This window comes from Lytechinus pictus, chromosome 18 (assembly GCF_037042905.1).
Source record: "Lytechinus pictus isolate F3 Inbred chromosome 18, Lp3.0, whole genome shotgun sequence".
In the NCBI taxonomy this organism is placed as follows: Eukaryota; Metazoa; Echinodermata; class Echinoidea; order Temnopleuroida; family Toxopneustidae; genus Lytechinus; species Lytechinus pictus.
In genome coordinates, this window is record NC_087262.1 from 1,562,613 (window position 1) to 1,587,898 (window position 25,286).

Consider the following 25,286-nt stretch of genomic DNA (forward strand, 5'->3'; position numbering starts at 1 on the left):
GTTGATTTGTCAGAGTATTGTTAATGGTCATAGTGCAATCTATGTTGATTGTGTGGAGAATGCGAGTTCATTTGTATTCTGTGTGGCAGCGGTGGGATTGTCCCATGCCTGTAGTCGTACATTAACCATGTTTTGAGGGAACTTGCTGAGGGAAGAACAGTCGGGTGTCATAATTTTTATCATCACAAGTTTCGTGTTAGTGATTTATCCTTACAAATTTGCCCTTTAGTCAATAAGATGCAAGCATTTTCGCTAGCTTGCAACATATGTTGGTGAAAATTTATGACAAAACACCTTGTTAAATGCGCCTTAGGAGAGAGTTTCATCAACTTTGTTTTCTGACAAATTGTCAGAAAACCATAATCTGAAAACTTTCTTTGAATTTGATTGGTTGAGAAGCACAGGTGTCTGATTGTTATAATGGTAACTGTGAGGTAAAATGTCTGACAAGTTATTTCATGCTCCCCAGGAATTGTCTTGCTATGTTTTTTGTGTTTATTTCATTTTATTTTATTCCCAGGAAGCAAAATAGTTCTGATCAATACAATGATAATGAACAATACAATATGCAATAACAATAGTGCAAAAATTAAGTGCAATAACAGAAGAGGGGATGGAGAGCATGTGAAACCAGTCAGAACTGAAATTAATTTATCATTTTTGTTTGATTGACCATTATTGTTTCTTGAACTCCTTCATTTTAGTTTCTGATGGGTTAGATGCATCAGCTAACACAATAGGACCACTACCATTCACCATCAGTCTTCTTCCGAGGGACAATGCTCCACCGGTCTTCAGAGATGCCAGCCCTCTCTTCCAGGTGAACCGAGGAGGGATTGTCTCAGTGAGGGAATACCTTGCTGACATCACTGATCTGGACACCCTGCTAGAGCAGTTGGTCTACCGGGTGGCTCTAGGTCCAAGACATGGTACACTCTTCCAGAGTGGTTTTAGTTCTCTCAACCTTGATACAGGTCAGTTGATGAAATACCTTGAGGGGAGGGGATGCAAGAAAACGCTTGTAATCGATCGCAAGGTTTCTGTTGCAATTGTACCATTAGTATATCAATTGTAGCTGTTGCAAATTAGCTTACACTCGTTACTTCAAGAAGCAGATTAGAAGTCGATTGCAAATTTGCAATGAATCGTAAGACATTATTGAATTGGAGACTCTCAAATAGATTTTTTCAATTGATTGTAAATTTCTTGCTAGACCCTCATGAAGAGTGAGAGCCATGTTTTCCTCTCCTATGATATCATTATAAACAAATCAGTTGAGGGATGCAGGAGAGCTGTTATCACAAGAAGCATAGCTCATTTGAATTCCAATATTTATAAGGTAAGTCCACTTTTCCAGTAGGGCACATTTCTATGTTACAGCACAAATGGTAAAAAATTAATAAAGGAGGGCGTGATCTATCTCCAAGGCCAGTGATAAGGGCAAAGAGGTCAATCGATATGACATCCATGGCCATAGCCATTGTGGCTGTGGATTAATTTAAGCCTTGTACTGAGCTGAAAATACTATTTCCAGATGTCATTTGTTCTTGTCACTTCCCAGGCAACACCTTCACCTACAACCAGCTTGTCCAAGACACCTTACACTATGTTCATGATGACTCGGCCACTGACCAAGATAGCTTTGAGATCACCGTTACCGATGGTAGCCATACAGCCATGCTCACCGGTACCATCCTCATCACTTTCACTGATACCACCAATCCGTTCGTCAGCCGGACCGCATCCCTCTCGCTTTACCTGCCGGAGAACAGCGAGGTCACGGTCACCCACGACAATCTGGCCTTTGAAGATGATGATACTCCAGCCGATGGCATCACCATCGAGCTGAGGACACAACCCCAGCATGGACGACTCCAGAGGAGAGTTGTCGGGGATGTCTATGAGGATCTTGGTGTTGGGTCATCCTTCACACAGACTGATATCAATTCCTACTCAATAAGGTATTGTGAACAGCTTTCTAAGCATTTATTTATCTGCGAAATATTGTAATTGGAAGATTAGACCTAACAAATGTTGTTAAAAATTTTACTGAAAAGTAGAAATTCTCTCGCTGTTTCATTATCTGACCATGCTGAAATTTGACTAGGCTAGTTCAAGAATTCGGTAAGGAGGTGGCAAGGAAATACAAAGAATTAATTATAGCTTATTAGGAAGTTTTACTAAGATTCATGATGGAATAATAGCCTTTGATTCTTCTTTGGTCATGGAATCATTTAGAGATCATTCTTCATACGGTACAGTTTACTGATGCACTATACATAAAAAAACATTGTAAAAGTAGAAGATTAAGTGTGCTGGGAAGAAGCTGGCTTTCATATAATCACATCAATTGTTAATCAGTTGTAAATTGCTATTAGTCATGCATGAATGATTATGAATCTTAAATTACAATAATGCATCTTGTCAAACTTTTCTGTGATCATTGACGCGTAACCCACAATGCTTCATGACCTTGTTTTTCCAGAGAGCTAAGATGATATCCTCTCATTTGATATTTTAAGTTCAGATACTTTTCATTGGTTTTATTTATTGATTTTGTCTGGGAATAAAATATGAAGCATGAATCAAATTGCAACCATTCTATAAAGTTCAATGAGACAACAGTGGTCAAACATTCATTCACTCAAAATAGTTTCGGAAATAAATTACGCCAATTGAAATTGATCATTTGTTTTCTTCTAGGTACGTCTCTGAGGGTGAGATAGGGAGCCAGCCAATCAGTGAGGTCATTATGATCAATGTGAGTGACACCAGTGGGAACAGTCTTCAAGGTCAGACCTTCACGGTGACTATCACTCCTGTCAATGACCTTGCCCCTCTGGTGACATTACCAACCCAGCTCCTGGTGACGGAAGGAGGTCGGGAAGCCATCTCTAACCTTCATCTCAGTACGACGGATCTCGATACCCGCGTCACTCAGCTCTCTATCATCATGGATACCCTGCCAAATTTTGGATATGTGGAGAACATTCGTGCTGGTAATTTTATTCTTTCATATCTTTGTTCTCATTCTTCTTTTTCTTCTCCTCTATCGCCTCTGCCTTTGAGGTGAAAAGTAAAGTGAATCTCTCCTGATATCACTGATTTGGGGAGTGTAGGTGGACCACTACATCATGGTCCCCCCTACTCTTATATGAATAGGGCAGTGGGTTGGTAGTGTTCAAAGGTTGTGACTCTTTTCTACATGGGGCCTCAATTTAACATCCTATCCAAGGGGCAAGTTGTATTTTCATTAAATCCTTCATCCCAGGTCTTTTCTTTTTAGTGAAGCTCATATTCAGCTTGTCTTAGCAATATAAATTTACCTATCTATGGCCAAAGCACAAAAAAAACTTAGTATTACGAACTAAATGAAATGGCTATTATTATATTATTATATTGTTATCTTACTGTATGATTTTGATTGACAGTCAATTGCAAATAAATTAATGAATGTCTCATGTTCTGTACTTATGTCATATTTTATAGGTATTGGATCAGAGCAGTCCAACGCTGGCATTCCCATCACAAGTTTCAGGGTACAGGATATCCTTGATGGTGTCATCTTTTACGTGAACAACAGACATCATAACATTGAACCTGTTCATGATGGATTCCTATTTCATGTGACCGACGGGGAGAATGAATCACCACAGATGAGATTCAATATAACAATCCAGGTGAGGGAAGATTGTTGGGTTTGATGACGATGATGGTGGTGATGATGGTGGTGATGATGGTGGTGGTGGTGATGATGATGACGAAGATGGTGATGATGTTGGTGGTGATGATGATGATGATGATGATGATTACGATGGCGATGATGATGATGATGGTGATGATGATGATGATGATGATGATGATGATGATGATGATGATGATGATGATGATGATGATGATGATGATGATGATGATGATGATGATGATGATGATGATGATGATGATGATGATGATGATGATGATGATGATGATGATGATGATGATGATGATGATGATGATGATGATGATGATGATGATGATGATGATGATGATGATGATGATGATGATGATGATGATGATGATGATGATGATGATGATGATGATGGTGGTGGTGGTGATGGGAATGATCGATTGTGATGACAGTGATGATGTAAAAGAACAGAAATTCTAGAAGATTGAGAAGGGGGACCAATATCCACTAAGAGAGTGAGAGATGAGGGAGAAGATGATTGCAATGATCAAATTATTGATAATCCATTCTGTTACAGTATAATACATAACTTTTTTCTTCCCACCAGCTCGTGAACGATGAAGAGCCAGTGATCGTTACCGAGCAGGCCTTCGTACCCGAGGGTGAGGGTGTCATCATTGCCAATGTAACCCTCTATGCTCGTGACCTGGACACACCCACAGAGGATCTTCTCTTTGAGATAGTAAACTACCCTCAGCATGGTAACCTAAGACGTAGGGACTTCATCCAGGATCCTATCTACGCTGGCAAGATCCTTGGGGTAGGAGACACTTTCACTTATGAGGTAAGTACTACTTGGGTGACAATTTTTATTGATCACTGTTTGTGCTTTATAGGGATGTAGATAGATTAAACATTGTGTACATATTGCAATAATGATACTATAATTATATTAAGCAGGACCCTCTGGGAGAACAGTTTATTATAATTATCATTATTATTATTATTGTTATTAATATCATATTTCATGATTTATAGTAGCTTTTAACATTTTTCGCTGACTAATTCTTGATGAATCACTCCCCTCTTCTAGTATCCATCTGAAATGTAGAATATTGAGCAGTGATATTATTTTTTCATCTATTGCTTGTAGGGTGTTGTTCAGCAGTTAATCATCTATGTTCATGATGGCTCTGACGTAAATTCCGATACTTTCACATTTTTCAGTAGATTATAACATTTTTCACTTACAAAATTCTCAATGACTCCCTCCTCTGGTATTTATTTAAAATATAGAATATTAAGCAGCGATATCAATTGCTTTCTCTTTCCATCTATTGACTTTAGCAGTTGTTCGTCTATGTTCATGATGGCTCCAAGGTAGACTCTGATTTCTCCAGGATTTTCAGTAGCTTTTAACATTTTTGTCGAAAAAACTCTTCAAAGATTCACTCTTTGCCTCCTGATCTATCCAAAAAATGATATTGTTTATTTTTCATCTATTGTTTGTAGGATGTTGTTCAACAGTTGATCATCTACGTTCACGATGGCTCGGACGTTAACGCTGATACTTTCAGACTGTCTTTAACGGATGGACTGTACACGGCTCAAGAAGACATCCATGTCATTATAGGCCTTGTCAACGATGAGACACCCAGGCTGGCTACCAATACAGGCCTCCGGGTCCAGATAGGTATGAAACATTTTTTAATGTGCTACCGGTATAGTTTAGGAAGACACTTTTATGAATGGGCAGACTACACACACAAATCCGTGAATCAATGCATGTCACAAGCTGCTTGCATATATGGGGGAAAATCCCTTGGGTTGGCTGTACGTAATTAGCATTAGAGAAAAAGAGATGTGGGACTTTTATTATCCATTTGAAATATAATTATCTTTTATATTTTACGAAAAAGGAGCTATGAGAGTAGTGTAAATCAAATGATATGTATCTTCATTCATCCATTTTAAGATCTATCTGCTTTCATTGAGGATGTGTTAAAGAGGCTATGATTGGTATCTGAATTGACCTTCACTTTAATTTGAATGATAATAATCGATAGAATGTTTTATATCAATATTCAGATGACCACTCCAATACAATTTACTATTTGATATTCCATATCCAATCTTAATACACACGTTGCAGTCAATCACACCTTTAAAGTGGGTTTTATGTTTGTCATTTAAATCATAGAGGTACAATGTCTCCTTTAGTAAACAGTTGTGTAGTTTCTTTAGCTGAATGCTATATGTTTCAAATTGAATATAGTTAGAAAGTGAAAAAATATACTGAAAAAGTGAAAACCATACCAAGCACACTCTGTATTACAGTTATTGAATGAAAGCTTATTTCAAGCTAATCACTTAAACTTTGCAACATGTTGAAAACAATAATCACTGTTTCATAATGCAAAATGGCAACTTTTCAGTACATCAATTATTTTATCATTAATTTTTATTTTGAGTGTGAAATGTCTTTTATCTTTTTAATTTTGCAAAGTTTTGAAATGAGTAAGAAATTGGTGATTGTTGGCGATTGTAGAGGAAATATTTTAATTTTGGAATCTCTGTCTGTCTATTTATAAGGTTCAACTACAACAATCAGTCCAGATTCCCTACGAGCCACAGACATTGACTCCGAAGATGCCCAGCTTCTATTCACGGTAGCTGCAGACCCCAACGTTGGTCAGCTTCGCTTTGTCACCCCAAGCAAGCAGTTTGACATCAGTAGTGCTTCTCAGAAGAATTCCTTCAGACAAAACGACATCAACAATGGTAAGAAGTCTCCTCGGGCACAGTCCATGAAACTTGTTGTAATAAAAAAAATTGTCATTTCAGTTTAAAGCTACTGAAATTATTCAAGTTGATTGGCTAATTGTTTACATGTGGGGACATGACATATAACAGTTTTCTCTAAATATGGCTAAACTTTAGAATTAAGAAAACTTTGATATTTTTTGTCAGATTTTATTGATTTTTTTGGTGCATTTTGGTTATTCAATTTCATTCTATTTATTTAGATATCAATATTTTCAGCTTGTAGTAACCAGTAAAATTAGATCGGAGTTCACAGTTTGTTATGACATGATACATGCAATATAAATTGTAAAGTATGTTATTCATCAGGTAGTAATAGTTCTAATAGTAGAACATTCTCCTGAAGACGACAAGAACACACTTGTTGAAACGTCGAGTTTGGGTGGTCCTTTTCAGGACTAACACATGCCCACAAGAAGAATATATGGTGTACCATGAAACATCTAAACTCATTCATCTTTGTCATTGAAACCTTCATCAGAGCCACCAATCAGTAGGATTTTATCCTATATAGTAGTGTTTTTAACAGGAAAGTGACAATAAAGGGATTTTCTCCCCAGAAATAGGATTTTTGAAACTTGTAAGAATGAATATTTTTTTATATGTTTTTCAAAATTTGAAAGAAAAATTGATTTTTGGCTTGAAAATAGGATAAGAAGCAATTAAAGAATCTTTTTTTTTTCACAATTGAGGTTGGCAACTCTGCTTCAGAAGTTACAGTAATAATTCTTGCAATCTTTGTTCTCTTTGTACTAGGTTATATCCAGTATGTCCATGAATTGAATGAACCAGCTGGAACGGTTGTTGTCAAGTTTACCATCAGTGACCCTGAAGGAAATGATCTCATTGATCAATCTTTCATCATCACTGTACTAGGTATGTATACTATCCACAGAATCATCAGTTATCATGGGAATATAACACCATTTGGATGTAAATCACCCAAAGTAGAACTATTTTTATGACTAGCAGAAGATATGTAATGCCACTGGAAATTTCCTTTTGGTAAAGTCATTATCGCAACTTCCCTAGGCCAGACAGTTGTCCGAAGCTAAGCTGGCTTAGCCAAAGAATTACATCCAGAATTTTTACAGGTGATTTCATTTTTTTTCACAAAATCTGGTATTTGCAAAGAATAATCCTTTCCCCCATGAAAGCTGATACCTGTGTGACTCTAACTACTTGTTTATATGTGGGTGTGTTGGGGTCTTATGGTTCTGATTTTCTTCTTTCAAATAGGAATCTCACTATGAATGAAGGCACAATGTATCTTTCATAAGTAAATGAAATATGGTCAATTGGGAAAACATGAATTTTGATACTGGTAATTTTAAACGTACTGGGCCCGCTGCATAAAAGTTACTATTATGATTACTTTACCTTCTGATGGTAAATACCATGGTCAGTAGCGTACGCAATAAAAAAAGAAGAAAAAGATTAAAAGGTCTTTACCACCAATTTTAGGTCATCATTTCCTACCAAAAAAAGTTGACAAGCAAAAAAGAAAAAAAAGAAAGGTCTTCCACAAATTTTACATCGTTTCGTACCTCAAAAAAAATTGACAAGAAAAAGAAGAAAATTTTAGGGGGGGTGGGTATCTCATAAATTTAAGGGGGGGGGTTGAACCCCTGTAACCCCCCCTGCATACACAACTGACCATGGTAATGATGCTGGACAGCCAATAAAAATCAAGGATTCTATGCAAGTTACCAGTGGATGGTGAAGTTGCCATAATAGTAACTTATATGCATCGGGACCCAGAATACTAATTTGCTCATCCAAAGTTTGGCAGCCCTGTACGGTACTGATTGATGTATATCTCCTTAACAGAGGATCGTACCCCACCTCGCATCTTGGCCAACCAACCCCTCACTGTTCAAGAGGGCGCCTCGCGCACCATCACCACCGAGACCCTCTCAGCCACCGACGATGACAGCATCCCGGGTAACCTCATGTTCTACGTGACTGATGGACCGAACTATGGCCGGGTGGAGCACTCGGACTTCCCTGGGTCAGGAATCTCTCAGTTCTCCCAAGCAGATCTTGCTGCTGGAGCAATAAGCTATGTCCACACTAGTCCTGATGAAAATATGATGGATAGTTTTACATTCACTGTGGATGATGGCACCAACCAGGTAAGTTCTTTTGGTTTATACCCACTTGGTCTATTCTCACATAGTCTAATATTTCATGGACTAGCCCCATTTGGTCTATCAATTTGGTCTAATTGTCATTTGGTCTACACTACACTTGGTTTAATACCTGTTTGGTCTAATGAAAACAAATAGGATTGTAGACCCTTCTTGATGTTTTAAGCGAATCTTCTGATCTTATTTTCAGTGGACAAGCATTCCAGAGACATGAAATTGAAAAGAAGAAACATTGAAAATAGTGAAAAGAAATTTTGTCTACAATTGCATAGACAGACTGGGAACATAATGATAATATGTGAGGATAAATTATTGATCATCATAATCACCTGAGGATAAGGAACAGGGGTGCATTTCAAGAAACAAACAACTGTTATAAGCTACTGAAATCCTTGCATATGATTGGCTCAGGAAAGAATATCGTCAGTGAAAATCACTCATACGATTCTCTATGAAGCACTCCCCATAAGAGATGCAGAATATTCTTAGTACGTCCAAATAACTTATCTTTCCTTGAAATTATTTCTCCTTACAGGTGACACAGTCATTCTATATCAACATCAGTCCTGTGGATGACTCCCTTCCGTTGGTATCTAATCTTGGGATGCGTGTACAGGAAGGAGTTAGAAAGACCATCACTGAATTTGAACTGAAGGCCATCGATCTAGACACTTCTGTAAGTCATCCCCTATTGTTTACTTTCTACCTTTCACTGTGTTATTAACTCTTCCATGATAATTATGATGATGATAATGACAATCTTCTATTTTACATTTGATTTTAGACACGTTATTTGTAAACGCTCTAAATATTATTATTAGCCCATTTATAACAATAAGTCAGTTTTCCCTTTCATATTGCTCCTAGCCATAGATAGTAAACAAAAACAAAGTTTGAAAGTCAAATCTCTCTTGGTAAACATGACCATTCAGACAATTAATGAGAGACTTTTATATTGAATAAACATTGAATTCAAATTCAAGTAAATGAATTCATTTGAATGAAATTGATATTCATTAGATTAAACTGATTTGATTGAATTGAATAGAATTGAATTGAATTGAATTGAATTGAATTGGATTGCATTGAATAGGATGAAATGGCAAATTTATTATTGTATTATAAGAAAATATCTGTTTCAGGAAATTATGAGGAAGAAACACTGGACATGCATATTTTGGTTCTTCTTAGCATGGCGCTTATGGGAGCATTATTTTTGCAATAGTTTTTACATCAATTTTTCATCCTTTATATTTGGACCAATATTGGAAAGTTCTGTTTACTTAGCATTTCTTTGCATCTCTCACTTTGCTTTCAGACTAAATTTGGTGCAGTATTGACAAAATATATAGATAAAATAAGTATTTTTCTCGGTACTTGCTTGCATTCAATGTATTTAACTTTTGTTGAATAGGAGGACCATATCATGTTTACAGTGTTCACCCAGCCTACCCACGGGACGGTCGACTTCACCCTGGACAATGTACGCTATGCACCGACCCTCACCTTCTCAATGGCTGATATATATGAGAATCGTATCAGCTACAACCATGACGGCTCTAACACACTCTCGGATCAGTTCCAGTTCATGGTCTCGGACGGCACTAATCCTATGTTTGTGATTGAGAAGGGGACAGAGCTCCAGACAACCTCTGCTCCACAGGTATGCAGAAATGGCAAAATAAAGATTTGTGTTAACCCTAACTAGGTGGAGGTGGCTCCCAAGCTGTCCCCTGATGCTTCGGGTGAAATGTCCGATTCACAGCAATGTTTCCTCACTTTTCTTCTTTCTATCTTGTGAAATTGGTAAAATCAAATTTATGACACCAGGGCCCATAGTTCCAAAGTAGATCAACACTTAGTGTAAGTAAGTGCATGTCAAAACAAAAATTGCCCCAAAACATGATTTTACAAAAATTTTCAATAGTAATTTTGCCGGAGGTGTTCCGTGTCCCTTTTTCTTTTTTGGGCGTGATCGTGCAGTTGGCGGGGGATCTGTCTATACTGAACTTGGCACTTACAGAAAATAAAAGGTCTAGATAATCTCTTGGATTGGGAATATTGTATTTCAATTTCCATGTTAAATTCATTTTTAGATCTTTGTTGTATATGATAGTAAGATATGAATAAGCATGAAAGAATTGATGTTTTTCTGACTTTTTATTTGATTTGATATCTTTTTGAGAGAGAAAGTTTGTTGTGAAAATTGAATTATAATTTCTATTATTCTCTTTTTCTTCCATCAGGTGTTTGACATCACAGTGATGCCAGTAGATGATGGTACACCAAGGATTGTCACTAACAATGGTCTCTCATACCTAGAATATGTGGATGATAGGGTAAGTTGAGAATTATTATTGATGATATCAATCTTAAGATCAATTATACATTGTACAGTGTGTCCCACAAAAAACGAAACCGAGATTTATCAATGATTATCATAACTTAATCACAAATACAATAGACAAATGACCTACCATTGTAAAGCTTAGAATCTCCTCTTTCATCTGATATTACTTGGATTATTTCTCATTCACGCATGAGTGAGCAAAAACAATTTGAAGAAAGGATACCAAAAACTCATTAGGCAGGCTGTATCTGGGTTTCAAAAAGAAAACCACAATTTTAAAAAGTTCAATATCTGCTCTTTAATTTGATACCTCAATTACAGAAAATGGTCAAGAAATAACAAAGTTCTGGTTATTTGAAATTTGAAATAAGGCTTGAATTTCAATAATTTCATAATATGAAGAGGTTTTACAGGCTAGCGTTCAGCCTCACTCGACACTCCGTTTTGTTGACGATCAGCCATGCATTAAGTCTTTTGTTAACCATGCGATAGCTTCTGTGGGAAACTGGTGAAAACACGTTTATTTAATGAAATTATGGAAATACAAGCATTATTTCAAGGGAACATAACTTTTTTCCACTCATGCGTGGATAAGTAATAATCTAAGTAACATCAGATGAAAGAGGAGGTTCTAAGCTTTACATAGGTAGGTCTTTTATCTATTGTATTTGTGATTAAGTTATGATAAATCATCGCTAAATCTCGGTTTAGTTTTTTCTGGGACGCACTGTATAATTGGTAACAGAGAACAGGCTGACCTTTTTTACATTATTGTAAATTTAAGAGAATCACCTGACAAGCAGAACTTACCATTGGTCACATAAAAACTTTGAATGATGCTTGCAAAGCAAAAATACTACTAGAAATAGAATGAAAACAGAAATCACACAATCTTCTCCAGTTAGGTTTGTAAGTGTTCACATTTTCTGAATTCCTTTGTCCCCCTGAAGTGTGAAGTCCTTTCTCACCACTGCATGTTTTTAATTTTCCAGCAATCATCGAGAACAGGATAAAGTCCTTATTTTATTGTTCTCATTATTTTGCAGAATTTCTTTGTCACTGTCTATGTCATTATCTACGATTACATATACAAGTTGTAAAGTTGATTTTAAGCTAATGTGAAAAAATATCATTTCCATACTGTGGACAATAAGATTTGAATGAATACTCATTCATATCTTTATAACCAGGCTATGGGTGTGATCACGAGTCGCACCCTCCAGACGATGGACACAGACACAGCCGACCGGTCTTTAGTCTACACCGTCACCACACCCCCAAGGCATGGTTACCTAGAGAGTACTCTGATTCCAAGAACACCGGTGGCTGCATTTACTCAGGGTATGTTCATTTCATTTTCATTTATTTCACCTTCATGTGTAAAAACAAAAGCATATAATTATTTACAATGTGTATAATTAAATAAGGCATTGATACATAAGGTGTAGACCCCTTAAGAAGCAAAGAGATCATCACCAGTGGCCCCAAACAAGTATAAGATACAATGGAAAATAACTGCATAGAACAGGAAAGCATTGGTTTGTACAACTTAATAAGTGTTTCATGTACATTATCAGACGTTATGAGATGTTCTACACTTTAACAAAACAGCTATTTTGAAAAAGTTCCAAGAGAGTACCAAAGTGTGATGTTATCAGTTATCTCTTTGTACATTTCAGCATTTTTATGACCATATTTCGGTAGAGCATGAATAACCTCCACCCACCAACTTTGACATGAATTGGTTCATGACGGCCCAATGTATGGCCAAATGAATTCTTAATATCCCCGTTTAAATCATTGTCAATTATCATTGTTTGGAACACCGATTTCAATGGGGGATAAGTATAGCTACAAGTATTCATGCAGCCATGCATGGGCCTCATGGACCGATTCCCATACAATTTTGACTGTGGATGTTTATGCTCTGCCTCAAGTTGTTAAAAATGCTAAAATGCGGGGGGGAAAATGTGACTGACACATTGGTACCAGACCTGCCAACCAGTACGTTTTAGCCGTATTTAGTACTTTTTTTTTTTTTACTAAATCGTAATTTATTGAGAAAAATAATCTCTATATGTCTCTATTTCATAAAACGTACACAAATATGGTTAATAGATCAATGTAATTTCAGGTAACTTTTTTTTTCAATCATTTTTTTAAAACCAGTGTGAAGATATACACATGTTTCAATGTTTTTTTTTTCATTTGCAAGAGCAGTGCGCATTTTAGCTTGCATGCAGCTTGAACGCCGCGATGAGCGAGTGCGCCAAGCATTTTATTATGAAATACACTTTTTTGGGGAAAAATACAGTTTTTTTATCACAGAATACAGTTTTTCATTCCTAGAGGTTGGCAGGTCTGTGGTACTCTAAAGCCCGGTGGTTCAGGTAAACTCCAAACTTGTATCGCATATTAATGTAAATCTCATATTACATATATATTTTGGTTACGATTGAAAAAAATATGTCCATAATTCTTTCATGATTGTAAAAAAATATTATAGGACAGAAAAGGATCTTGATATTTCACAGAGTGTTATTAATTTCTTTACAGAGGACATTAACAACGGTTTGATCCGCTACGTGCTAACACCAGGTTCTGAGTCTGAGACCAGCGATAGCTTCGTATTCGACGTTTCCGACACACACCCTAACATGGTGATCGGAACGGTGTACAGAATCCGCTGGTCACTCATCCACTTTGAGAAATCACACTACAACGTGAGCGAGACACAAGGAACCATTAGTGTTACACTGAAAAGGACAGGCAATGTGAATCAGGTATGCTGTTGCTGTGGTAACTTAAGTAATGACTGGACTAGTGGTTCTGGTATTGGGTTCATATTCATTTGGTCTACAAACAGTTGGTCTACTTTTCAGATATTTTAACACCACATGCGCTAAACCCATTTGGTCTCCAAGCAGTTGGTCTACTTTTCAGATATTCTAACACCGCATGGGCTAATTCCATTTGGTCTCCAAGCAGTTGGTCTACTTTTCAGATATTCTAACACCACTTAGGCTAAACCCATTTGGTCTCCAAGCAGTTGGTCTACTTTTCAGATATTCTAACACCACTTAGGCTAAACCCATTTGTTCTCCAAGCAGTTGGTCTACTTTTCAGATATTCTAACACCACATGGGCTAAACCCATTTGGTCTCCAAGCAGTTGGTCTACTTTTCAGATATTCTAACACCACTTAGGCTAAACCCATTTGGTCTACAAGCAGTTGGTATACTTTTCAGATAGTCTTGATACCGCATGAGCTAAACACAATTCATCTACTATTAATGATAGTAATAATAATAATATGCAACATATATGTAGTGCTGAATACAATGTTTCTAAGAACTGCATACTATTGCCCCATCTTTAGTATGGCTACTCTTATTGGGTGCTCCAGCATTCAAGGAATTTCTTTCTACTTGGTTCCCACTTACTACACCTGGGTGGAGAGTGGCAGATGTAGATAAATGCCTTGCCAGAGGATGCGAGTGTTATTAATTTGCTCTAAATGCTGTGTGATTCACACCCACATCCCTCTCATTCACATCTAATGAATTCTCTATGGCTGTTCAATATATGCCAAGAATTTATCGAATACATGTATGTAGTGATGACTCCTGAGTTCTGATTTGTGATGCTTTCAACTAAAAGAGCAAAATGTGTGAATATTTCCATTATTCTGGCTGGAATTACATTTACTTGAAATATTTGAGTAGGAAAGGGGAGGGAGCATGGGGGGTGGGACTGAACTACAACATGTCTGATAATGTAGGAGATATAAAGAAATAGAAGAGAATACAAGCTGACAAATGCTCGTCACCCTTTTCCCATTTTATTTTGGTAGTATGCCATCGTCCTCTGTAGTACCGAGCCCGCTTCCGCTACCTCCTCCTCCCGGGCAAACCCACGACAGGGCCAGAACGACTACGTTGAACACTCGGGCCAGGTCCAGTTTGAAGAACGAGAGGAGACCAAGACCTGTACTATCATCATCAACAATGATGCGATCTTTGAGGGACCAGAAGATTTCATTGTTGTACTAAGCACACCAGCCTATGCACTGCTAGGGGAACCTTCTAGAGCTATTGTCTCAATTAATGATATTGAAGATGGTATGTATTCATTTAATCTTTTTCCTTACTGGGCATAGCAAGAAAGTCAAGTTTCAATCAAACACAAATCAACTACAAATTTTTATCTAATCAATGGACGTTTGCTTGATTTGATGACTTATGCTTGCTAAGATATTGAACGTTAGTTTCTTGCAGCATCTCTTTAGTCTAATTATCTAAATCCAATGATACTATTTTCTTTCATTAATTTCTTGGAGAGATTACAAGAGATCCCGCCAGTGCATGCACAGATGATTATTACATTCGTCGCATATTCATTAAGTATTTGAGACACTTTTAGCCAGGAAAGTTAACTAAAATTTCCTCCTTTCACATTCTTTTGCTTACTCATTGCGATATTGATTAGGATCTTGTGTTTTTATCAATGTTTTGGACTTTGTTTGGAAATATGTCATTTGCAAGACAATTCTGATTTATATGGCTCATGATCTTAATGTCACGTTTGCCAACCTTCATCTATTATTTAGAACAATGCTTGCATTATTTTTTATATAGAATTATTTTCTTTCTTTGAAAAAAGAAAAGAACCCAGATGTATTGCATTCATATATACTGATATCTTTTTTTTTTTCTTAACTCCTTTTGTAGGTCAAGATTTCACAAAAATCAAGAATTGAGGTCTATTTTAATGAATGGGAATCGGTAATCATTTTCTTCTTTGTTCTTTTATGCAGAACCCAGTATTGAGTTTGCAGATCTGGAATACCATGTTGATGAAAGCGCTGGCTTCCTTTTCGCTCCAGTCATTAGGAAAGGTAAGAATAGCTGTCATTTTTTAAAAAGTAATAAATAAAGGAAATTAATTTTCACGTAAATTTTATCCGAAAGGAAATTGATTCTCGAGGACATAAGAAGTTGTTTATTGTACTCAGGAGACCAGTTATGCCCATGCAATAGTTATTGTATTATAATAATTGCTTTAAAAATGTGTTTGTGTTAATTCAACTTTGTTCCTCTGGAAGACTAGTTTATTCATAGAGAAGCCATCAATTCAAATTTGTATGAATATTTATTGGCATTTCCATAAAATAATCAACCTTTTTTATTGTCCAATCCCCATTTGTTTTGCCAATTTCACCTCACTTTAAGAACTATTCAAGCAATTTTGATTTGAGAGCATTACAACTTTTCGTATGAAACTAGAAAACAACAAATCACTTGAGGAAAGTCCCACGTATGAGGGTCTGACATACATAATTGATTGACCCTTTGGCTCCAAGGTGACTGCTTGCTTCACATTGAAGCATATTACATTATTAATTAACATTAACATTAACATTATTTACCTATTCATGAGTGCACCTTATTTTTACATCGAACTAAACATTCCTTCTTCTTTATCATCCTTATCACCAAGGTGATGCAAGCACATCGGTATCTGCCATCTGTTTCACCGTACCCCGCACAGCTACAGGGAGCAGTCTGACTGGGCTTGAATCAGGGTCTGATTATAAGACTAGAGGTATGGCCCTTGAATATCAAGTAGTCTTCCCTCAAGGAGTCAACACTGCATCGTGCGATATTAAGGTATGCTTTAGTAATGTCGTGAGACTCGATATTTGATCACATTTTGTGCTCTGAAGATAACATACAATATGCCATGTGTTACACAGAATAAAGAGTGCCAATGAACCCAATGATCTGACTCTATAATACAGTATTTGGTAATTCTGTGAATCCTACAGCTTTGTCCTTATGTCAAATTGTCAGATTGATTCTTAAGTATATCATGTTACTTGAATGATTTTGTTGTGCCAGCATTCATCTCTTTTCAATGCAATGTGCATTTCCAAAATATTCATAATTTATGCTATTTTGCCGGTGCAAATAAATGTATTTCAAGAAGATGCTTGTGAACGGGGCAGTGTTTTCACAGAGATTTTTGTGAGTTATTTTTCACTGACCATTGTTATAAGCTACTGAAGTCTTGTTTTCCGATTGGTCGAGAGCAAATTAGTTGGCGAAATTTGATGGCAAAACACTTCATGAAACGCTTCTCAGAATTTGAAGCACATATTTTGTTTGTTATTCCCCTTTCTTTGGGCATACATGTATTCTATAGACTAAAAATATCTATGTTTGATTTGTTATTAGATTATTGATGATTCGCTATATGAGGAGGAGGAGGAGTTTGAGATAGTTCTATCTATGCCATCGTATAATACCAGGATTGGAAGGAAGGCTAGAGCAAGTGTTATCATCAATGGACCTAATGATGGTGAGATACACTACTATATGTCTACTATACGTCTCTGAGACATTTGTCAAATTTCAAACAAATTGCCTGATATCACTTTTTATATTGCATATTTTATTGATCACGAAATCTGTTGAGACTTGTGGTTGGTGAACCAACTTGTATTAAATTATTGTATAATAGTATGGACCCGTCAAGAAATTGCGTTCATTAGGCCTCCATCTGACATTGTGTGCACTATATATATGTTTTTTTTACAAGTGCAGCAGAGAAATAATGCGGACTGTTGTCATGGTAACTGCTAGTGGCAAGGCACACAAAATATGATGTGTGATTTGATCATATGCTCATAGAGGGTGACTTCTGGTTTGGTGTAAGTGCTGGTGTTGGTGTCAGTAGCACAATTTAGATAGCTGACCCTAGCTCCAAAACCCATTCTGAGTTCATGAAAATTATCCAGGTCATATTATTGAAATCTCGACTCCCCGTGAAAGTTGTCCCTGTACCAGCTGCATTTTAATTTTGGTGCTGTACTGAAATTCAAATTGACCTAATAACAACACCAATATCAACACTAAACTTGAATTCACCCAGTGTAGTGTTGGTGTGCAGGAAACAAGTTACCTTTGAGAGCAGAATCCTGTTCATTCATTTCAAGATGAAATCGAGTGTGTCTTTAGTGCAGACGCTGCTATCACCCAAATCTATACCTTATGTTTCTAAAAGCGAATAAATACTCCTTCACTGACATCATTTTCATTTCACTAACAAATTAACGCTACAAGTAGATAATACTAGTACCAATGTTTATATAAGTCATGTATGTTTTCATTCTCTTTTTGAAAATATAAATCCCTCAATTGACCCATCAAAATATTTCACTCCCTTCATTTTAGAATCCACCATCTTCTTTGGCCATTCCAACTATGTGTTTGGAGAGGACGCCGGGACAGTGGAGATTGAGGTCTATCGCCATGGCAGCGACCTCTCCTACACCTCAATGGTTTGGTGTGCACCTAAATCAACCAGTCCTCAGTCGGCCGCCCCTGGACAAGATTTTGTCCCGAATGCCAACATGCTGACCTTTAACCCTCAGCAGACCGTGGAGGTGAGATACAATATCATCCTATTTTTTTTTCACATAGTTTAATCTTGAAGCTGTAAATGAAAGGAGATGATAGTTAGATTGATAAGCAGACCTGTTGTAACTCATTAAAACGTGGGCATAAATTAGACCCTCTTTACTTACAACAGCTTGTCAACAAGTTTCAGACTAGTTCCAGAAAGTCCCCCTTAATGTATATACAATATCCTTTGGGCAAAGAGCACTTTAACATTTATTCCTTCAACTATGGAATAAACTTCCTGATGATATTAAAGAATTCTTCTCTTGATCTTTTAAAGTCTGATCTTTTTCAGAGATGATTGAACCTCAAATGTTCTTGCTTGATAATGCATTGTAGGTATTTCTCAGTCTGAAATTTATGTAATGATAGTTTCCAATAGTGTTCTCTTTTCTTTCTTTTTCATTCTACCACTTCAGAGTGCTAAGAGATTTAATTGTAATTTGTGTGATATAAAACTTAGGATTATTATTAATCTTTGCTGATTTCATTTGACCCCATGATTCAAGCTGCTGACTTAAAGGGATGGTCCGGGCTGAAAATATTTATATCTTAATACATAGAGTAGAATTCACTGAGCAAAATGCCAAAAATTTCATCAAAATCGGATAACAAATAATAAAGTTATTGAAGTTTAAAGTTTAGCAATATTTTGGTAAAACAGTTGTCATGAATATTCATTAGGTGGGCTGATGATGTCACATCTCCACTTTCTGTTTTCTTATGTTATTACATAAAATCATAATTTTTTCATTATTTCATACTTGTGTGAATAGTACATGTATGTCTTCCTTCTAATGAAATAAGTTGCAGCAATGAATATCTAATGCACTAAATCAGTCGTCAATCCAATTTTTCTAGTTCTTGGAGGAAAAAATTTGAATAAACCTAATTTCGTATAATAAAATACAAAACAACAAGTGGAGATGTGACATCATCAGCCCACCTAATGACGACTGTTTTCACGAAATATTGCTAAACTTTAAAATTCAATAACTTTGTTATTTGTTATCCGATTTTGATGAAATTTTCGGAATTTTGCTCAGTGAATTCTACTCTATTCAATAAGCTATAAATACTTTCAGCCCGGACCATCCCTTTAACCCTAATTCTCCCGGGGGGGCCCATTATGCCCCCCCCCCCTCGACAATTTTCGCGATATATCTGCTGCGCAAAATTTTTTGACCTCGCCGCTCATTGACTTTTTACTTTCAAGTCTCGCGCAAATTTTGAGACCAAATTTGTGACGCCAGGGTACGCGGTTACGACATTACGCAACATTATGTAAGTGCATGTCAGACCCAAAATTGCTCATAAACGTGATTTCATGTACAAATCCAATGCAAATTGTGTAATTGGCCAAAATTCATAAATGTATCATTATTTCTACTTTTAATGATTAAACTTAATTAATTTTGCCTTGTTTATGATCAGAATTAAGTCTGGAACAATTTCCATCGAAAAAACAATAAAAACAAAAAGTAAAAAAACAAAGAAATACATAAGAAATTTAAAAAACAATAAAATACATAAGAAATCGGTCTTGGTACCAGAATTTTTTTCATTCACAATTGTTAGGAATGCTTTAAAGAATATAGCATTCTAGGAGCTTTATTTAGTGAATCAGAGCAAAGAGTATGATTTCATGAATAAATTAGCATAATTAATTCATATGAAATGAAAATATATGAATTCAGTGAAATTTACCAATGCAACTGCGTAGATTACGTCATTCTCTACCATCATGCAAATTTTTCGTTGTGATCGCGCAATCCACGGCTGAGATCTTAAGGGGGGGCCATAATGGCCCCCCCCCCCCCCCCCCCCGGGAATGACAAGAATCAAAACACCCCGGGAGATTGAGGGTTAAGTTCACTCAGTTTATTTGAGGTTTTTAAATCGAATATCATATTAGATATTATTTTTGTTACTTTTGCTTTCATATTAATATATTGCTTTCATATTTGTGCACTGCTTACAGAGCTTCCAAGTCTCCCGGATCCTGCGGGAGAATACTGGATTGCGATCCAATCTCCCGTTCTCCCGACCCCATGCCAAAATCTCCCGGATAATCAGGATTTTTAGCTGTTAAATTGTAAAATTCATACAAACGACTGTTTAACGAGTCTAACATGTTCAACTCCCTAACACCCACGTGGAACCTCCTTATCACATTTTCATTTTACCCAGTAACTTCTACCAATTTTTGTATAATCGTACATTGATTTCCCATGTAAATGAAGATAATTTTACTGAACGACTGGTGAAGTAGTCTAACAAGTTATTTTATTTCCGGGTTCTGCAATGTGTGATGAAAACTCTTCAGCGGTAATCCATGCACATGGCCCCCGATGCGCCCCGGCGCGGCTCCAGCCGGCCGGCCGCGCTGTGCCAGCTCCGAGAAGGAAAGTTAACGAGCACTGCGAGGCATTTTTCGTAAGCTTGCTTGCGCTTTATTCGAGCTGAAACTGGGAATCAACGATGGGATTAACAAGTGGATTACTTTTACCCCCCGACTTTCAGTTTCAGGAATAATTTATTGACAATCCTGAAGAATTAGAAGCAAAGTGGAGATTTTTTCGCCTACTTTCACTTGAGTTGATCGGATTCGAACATTTTCTCTTTCGTGAGTGAGCTAGCCTGGCGCTTGGCTGCTGGCTGAGCTGTGCGAAGCACGCCCCGTCCCGATTCATCCACACTACAATCGCATCGCCAGTGACCATGGAGATCATGGAGATGGAGTCATCCAAGACCAAGACGACAAAATACTTGTCGAAGTATAAAGATACTTTTCAAGCAGAATGGGACTGTGTGACAATTTTCACAGGAATCCCTCTGAGACTTTAAACAGTCCACATATAATTTTATTATAAAGCTCATTTACCATGTTTGCCACTACTGCAGCCCCTTCCCCCTCTGGCCAATTAAGGTATTTTCATGTTGAATGCATTCTTTTATGAAATATTTAAAAAATCTACTGTATTGCCTGAAGTGTATATTTAGTCAATGACAATTCATGAATTCTCTCTAATGTGCATTTAATCTATCGGAATTTTTTTTTGATGGTTTAGACAGCCGTCGGTTACTATCAAATGTTTCTTAATGTGTTTTGCTACCCAAAACTCCCATCCGTGGGACAATGTTCCGCCGCTCCCTCACAAAATCATACCTCCGCGAAATCTACTGGATTCTATCATCCCAATGTTGGCAGCTCTGTGCTTATAGAGTTTCTAACCTCCATTGTTATTGTTAAATTTTTTAAATCAATTTTTTTGTATCAATGCTTTTATCTTTGGAAATAAATGTTGAATTGAATTGAATTATCTCAGCTTTTATATGAATATATATATATATATTTGTCTGTAATTTATTTTGCATCATTGTTTTGTGTATGTGAAACAAATGTCAAACAAGCAATATGAAAATAAATTAAATGGAATAAAATGAAATGAGATATAATTATTTCTTTTAATATTTTATCTCTAGGTTTGTCGGATTACCATCGTTGATGACTCGGCCAGTCCTCACCTAGAAGGGAATGAAACCTTTATTGTTTTCCTGAGTTCAGCGATGAATGCAATGCTAGGAACCCCATCAGAGGCCATTATACTCATAAATGATTCCTCTGACGATGGTATGTTATGAAACAAATTATATTAAAAGCACTCAATATAAACACAAAAAATTAAGTAACTCCCATTTTTTAAATGCCAAACTTTTCAACAAAACCAGTTCGAGCAAGAAAATTTGTGTGAAGATGTTGTATTGATCTATAATAGCGATGAACGGGTGAGAACATTTCAAAGACAAATATTTCACTTTTCAAAAGTCACAAGGGTCATTTTGGGGTTGGTAGTACAGAATTTGACAAATGCCATTTTTAGTAAATGCTATTAATGCTAATCAACTACCAATTGACCCTCTAACATGTTTCTTACAATTTCATTTTGTTTAGCTATAAGTAAGGGCATTTAGGGGAGAGTTGCTATTTTATGATAAAAGAATTTGTGCTCTTATGATTCAGCTTTATATTCCAAAGCTCAAATTGATAATCTTTTACTTTGCTAGTACCCACAATGCAATTCCTGACGACCAAGGTGAGCGTTGAAGAGAAGACGGGTGTGGTCCATGTTCCCGTGATAAGGACTGGTGATCTTTCTTATGAGTCATCTGTCAGATGTTTTACCCGTCAGAAGACTGCTCAAGTCATGATGGATTACGATGAAAGACTCAATACAGATGACTTTAGGATAGTCTTTGCTCCAGGAGAAAAGGTAATAACCTAAAAAGGTATTGTATGTCAGAGATACAAGTATTGAGGATTTTGCCTAATTTCAGGCCCTGGCTTCATTTCAGGGTTTATGGACTTTAACATATTCTGGTTCCTTTTCAGGCCCAGCAGGTAAAATTGACTCAAATTGACTAAAGTTACCATACACTGCTGTTGTAACTCTTTATGAATTGCCCCTGTGTTTGTGTAGATAATAATGAGAATAAATTGAATAATTGATCACTATTTCTTTTGATATTTCTGACAGATCAAGAATTGCACTGTACGACTCGTTGAAGACAGTACTTATGAGCCGGATGAGACCTTCCTTGTCAAGCTTACTCTGCCGTATGGAAGTGATATTTGTGATGCAAGAATTGGAGAGAACAAAACATCGTTAATTACAGTGACGGACAGTGAAGACGGTAAGCGTGTAATGGTGATGATAGTTAGAAGGACGCTTTATATATAAGTTTTAAAGCTCACAGGTCGGCTGACTGATTAAAACAAATGTATTCCCCACAAAAAACAGACTTATTTTGAAAGAGGGAAGTTTTGGAAAATAATGAATCAAGATGTTTTGATTATTGGAACATTTTGAATATGGATTGGAAGTTTGTTCTGGATGAGTCGGCTGATGGCTACTCTTAAAATTGTCTATTCCCCACAGCTCCTACTCTCCAATTTGAGCGGATGGCTTACAGCGTCCGAGAACCGAGCGGTCAAGACTTGAACAACTATGTGGACATCAAGGTCATCCGTACTGGAGATCAGAATCGGACGTCCAGTGTCAGGTGTAGTACCAGGGACGGGTCAGCCAAGTCTGGAGTGGACTATGAACCTTACTCTAAGGTCCTTCGTTTTCAACCAGGTAGGTTGACTCACTCTCAAAACAGGGGCCTGTTTCATAAAGACTTAGAACTATTCTAACTCTTGGTAGCCACCATGGTAACCTTGACTGGGATTGGCTGCTAAGCCTTGTTACCATGGTAGTTGGCATAGTGGAAAGTTACAACTGTTGTTAACACCTCATGAAACGCCCCCCCGGGTCAGAAAAATATGTCTTATGTTTATCTAGTATCTTTATGCTTTGGAAGCCTTCTGTAGCATATTCAAATTAGGCAGCTTGTTGAATTTACCAGTCATTTTTTGTTTGCATGAGTCTGTGTGTATATGTACACAAGTATACCAAATATTTGAACAATAATCAGTACATGGACATGTATGCAATTTATGAAAGTTAGAGTTGATTTCTGGGATTTTTTTTTTCTTCTAGGTGTCCTATCAATAGACATACAGGTGGAGATCTTATACAATGAAGATATGGAATGGCATGAGACGTTCTCTGTCATCCTAGGACCAACTGACCCGGACAATGCATTATTAGGACCAATTTCCATGGCAACGGTTACTGTGATCGACGAGGAGGCGGCAGGCAGTGTTGTTCTTCCTGCTCCACCAGTGGTACGATTCAGTTTAATCTTGGGTGTATTTCATGATGCAAAATAGTGATTTTCACTGCCTAATTTGTTCTTAGCCAATCAGATGCATGGATTTCAGTAGCTTATAACAGTTGTTGGTGAAAGTCACTGATTTATTTGTTTTATGGAATGCTCCCCTGTTTGCGTTATTATTTGGTAATATTGAACAACCCTAATGGCTCCCAAGCATAAGTACTTTATTTAAAAAGTACCTCCATTTTACAGGGATGTGAGAGTTTGAAGCTGTATAGCTGATTTCAGTGTGTTTGGTTTGATTTTCAGCTTGATTCAGGTTAATTGAGCTCTTCCCTTTGTAAAAGTATGGTAGCTCTGTGGATTTCAGCTCTTTTGTATGTGATCACTTACACTGATTGATCAAAATGGGTAGTATTTATGATTGATTCATCGCCCCTAAAGAAGAAGAACAACAAAAATCCTTGACCATCGAACCCATAATTGTCCTGAAAATCAGCAATGCATGTTGCTCATGAAGTTATCTAGCAAGTTTAGTAGTCAAATTTTATGAAATAATCCATGGGGCTATTGATTATGTTATTATATGCACAATTAGAGTTAGTGTACAGTGAACTAGCCTTGCCCCCAGACATTATAGGGTTAAAGATTGTAGATGACATAGTTTATGCAGTACAAAGTTAATATTCATGTTCTTTCTCTTAAGGTTGTATCTCTAATGGACTATGATAATATTGGCACGGTTCTTGACATAGATCCTTCACCAGGATATCCTCTTGTATGCTGCACAGTGAGTATTCATTTCTTTACTCTTATTACAACATTGCTAAGCAAGAGCTTTTTGATTTTGCTAATTTCTTTTCCAATGAGACTTTTTTATGATATGTCTTTGAATGAAACTAACAATTAAAGATATTCTGGAATTAATCTTTAAAAGATTGCATTTTAGAGGCTGGAAAGACTGCCATACATGTAGATCTTGATCATTGATTGCACAACCACAATAAAAATTGGTATCCACTTCACCCACTACATAATCTACAGAATGGTATAATTAATTAATGAGGCAAATGTAAGTGAGGAGTTAGAATTTGACTGTAAATCTA

At 36.7% G+C, this 25,286-nt stretch overlaps 1 protein-coding gene across 1 annotated transcript in view; it reads left to right on the plus strand.

Annotated features, from left to right (window-relative positions):
- The window catches only part of LOC129281713 (extracellular matrix organizing protein FRAS1-like), a 75,592-nt gene that overhangs the window by 35,958 nt on the left and 14,348 nt on the right, over positions 1-25,286 (plus strand). The window contains exons 28-52 of the mRNA XM_064113368.1: positions 705-974; positions 1,562-1,961; positions 2,704-2,999; positions 3,490-3,680; positions 4,278-4,514; positions 5,183-5,363; positions 6,263-6,451; positions 7,250-7,369; positions 8,324-8,628; positions 9,179-9,319; positions 10,058-10,306; positions 10,890-10,982; positions 12,184-12,334; positions 13,550-13,776; positions 14,847-15,114; positions 15,810-15,890; positions 16,493-16,662; positions 17,230-17,353; positions 18,229-18,440; positions 21,943-22,090; positions 22,525-22,730; positions 22,995-23,151; positions 23,397-23,597; positions 24,003-24,190; positions 24,887-24,970. Coding sequence (XP_063969438.1) covers positions 705-974; positions 1,562-1,961; positions 2,704-2,999; positions 3,490-3,680; positions 4,278-4,514; positions 5,183-5,363; positions 6,263-6,451; positions 7,250-7,369; positions 8,324-8,628; positions 9,179-9,319; positions 10,058-10,306; positions 10,890-10,982; positions 12,184-12,334; positions 13,550-13,776; positions 14,847-15,114; positions 15,810-15,890; positions 16,493-16,662; positions 17,230-17,353; positions 18,229-18,440; positions 21,943-22,090; positions 22,525-22,730; positions 22,995-23,151; positions 23,397-23,597; positions 24,003-24,190; positions 24,887-24,970 — 4,889 coding nt within the window. The remainder of the gene's footprint in view (positions 1-704; positions 975-1,561; positions 1,962-2,703; positions 3,000-3,489; positions 3,681-4,277; positions 4,515-5,182; positions 5,364-6,262; positions 6,452-7,249; positions 7,370-8,323; positions 8,629-9,178; positions 9,320-10,057; positions 10,307-10,889; positions 10,983-12,183; positions 12,335-13,549; positions 13,777-14,846; positions 15,115-15,809; positions 15,891-16,492; positions 16,663-17,229; positions 17,354-18,228; positions 18,441-21,942; positions 22,091-22,524; positions 22,731-22,994; positions 23,152-23,396; positions 23,598-24,002; positions 24,191-24,886; positions 24,971-25,286) is intronic.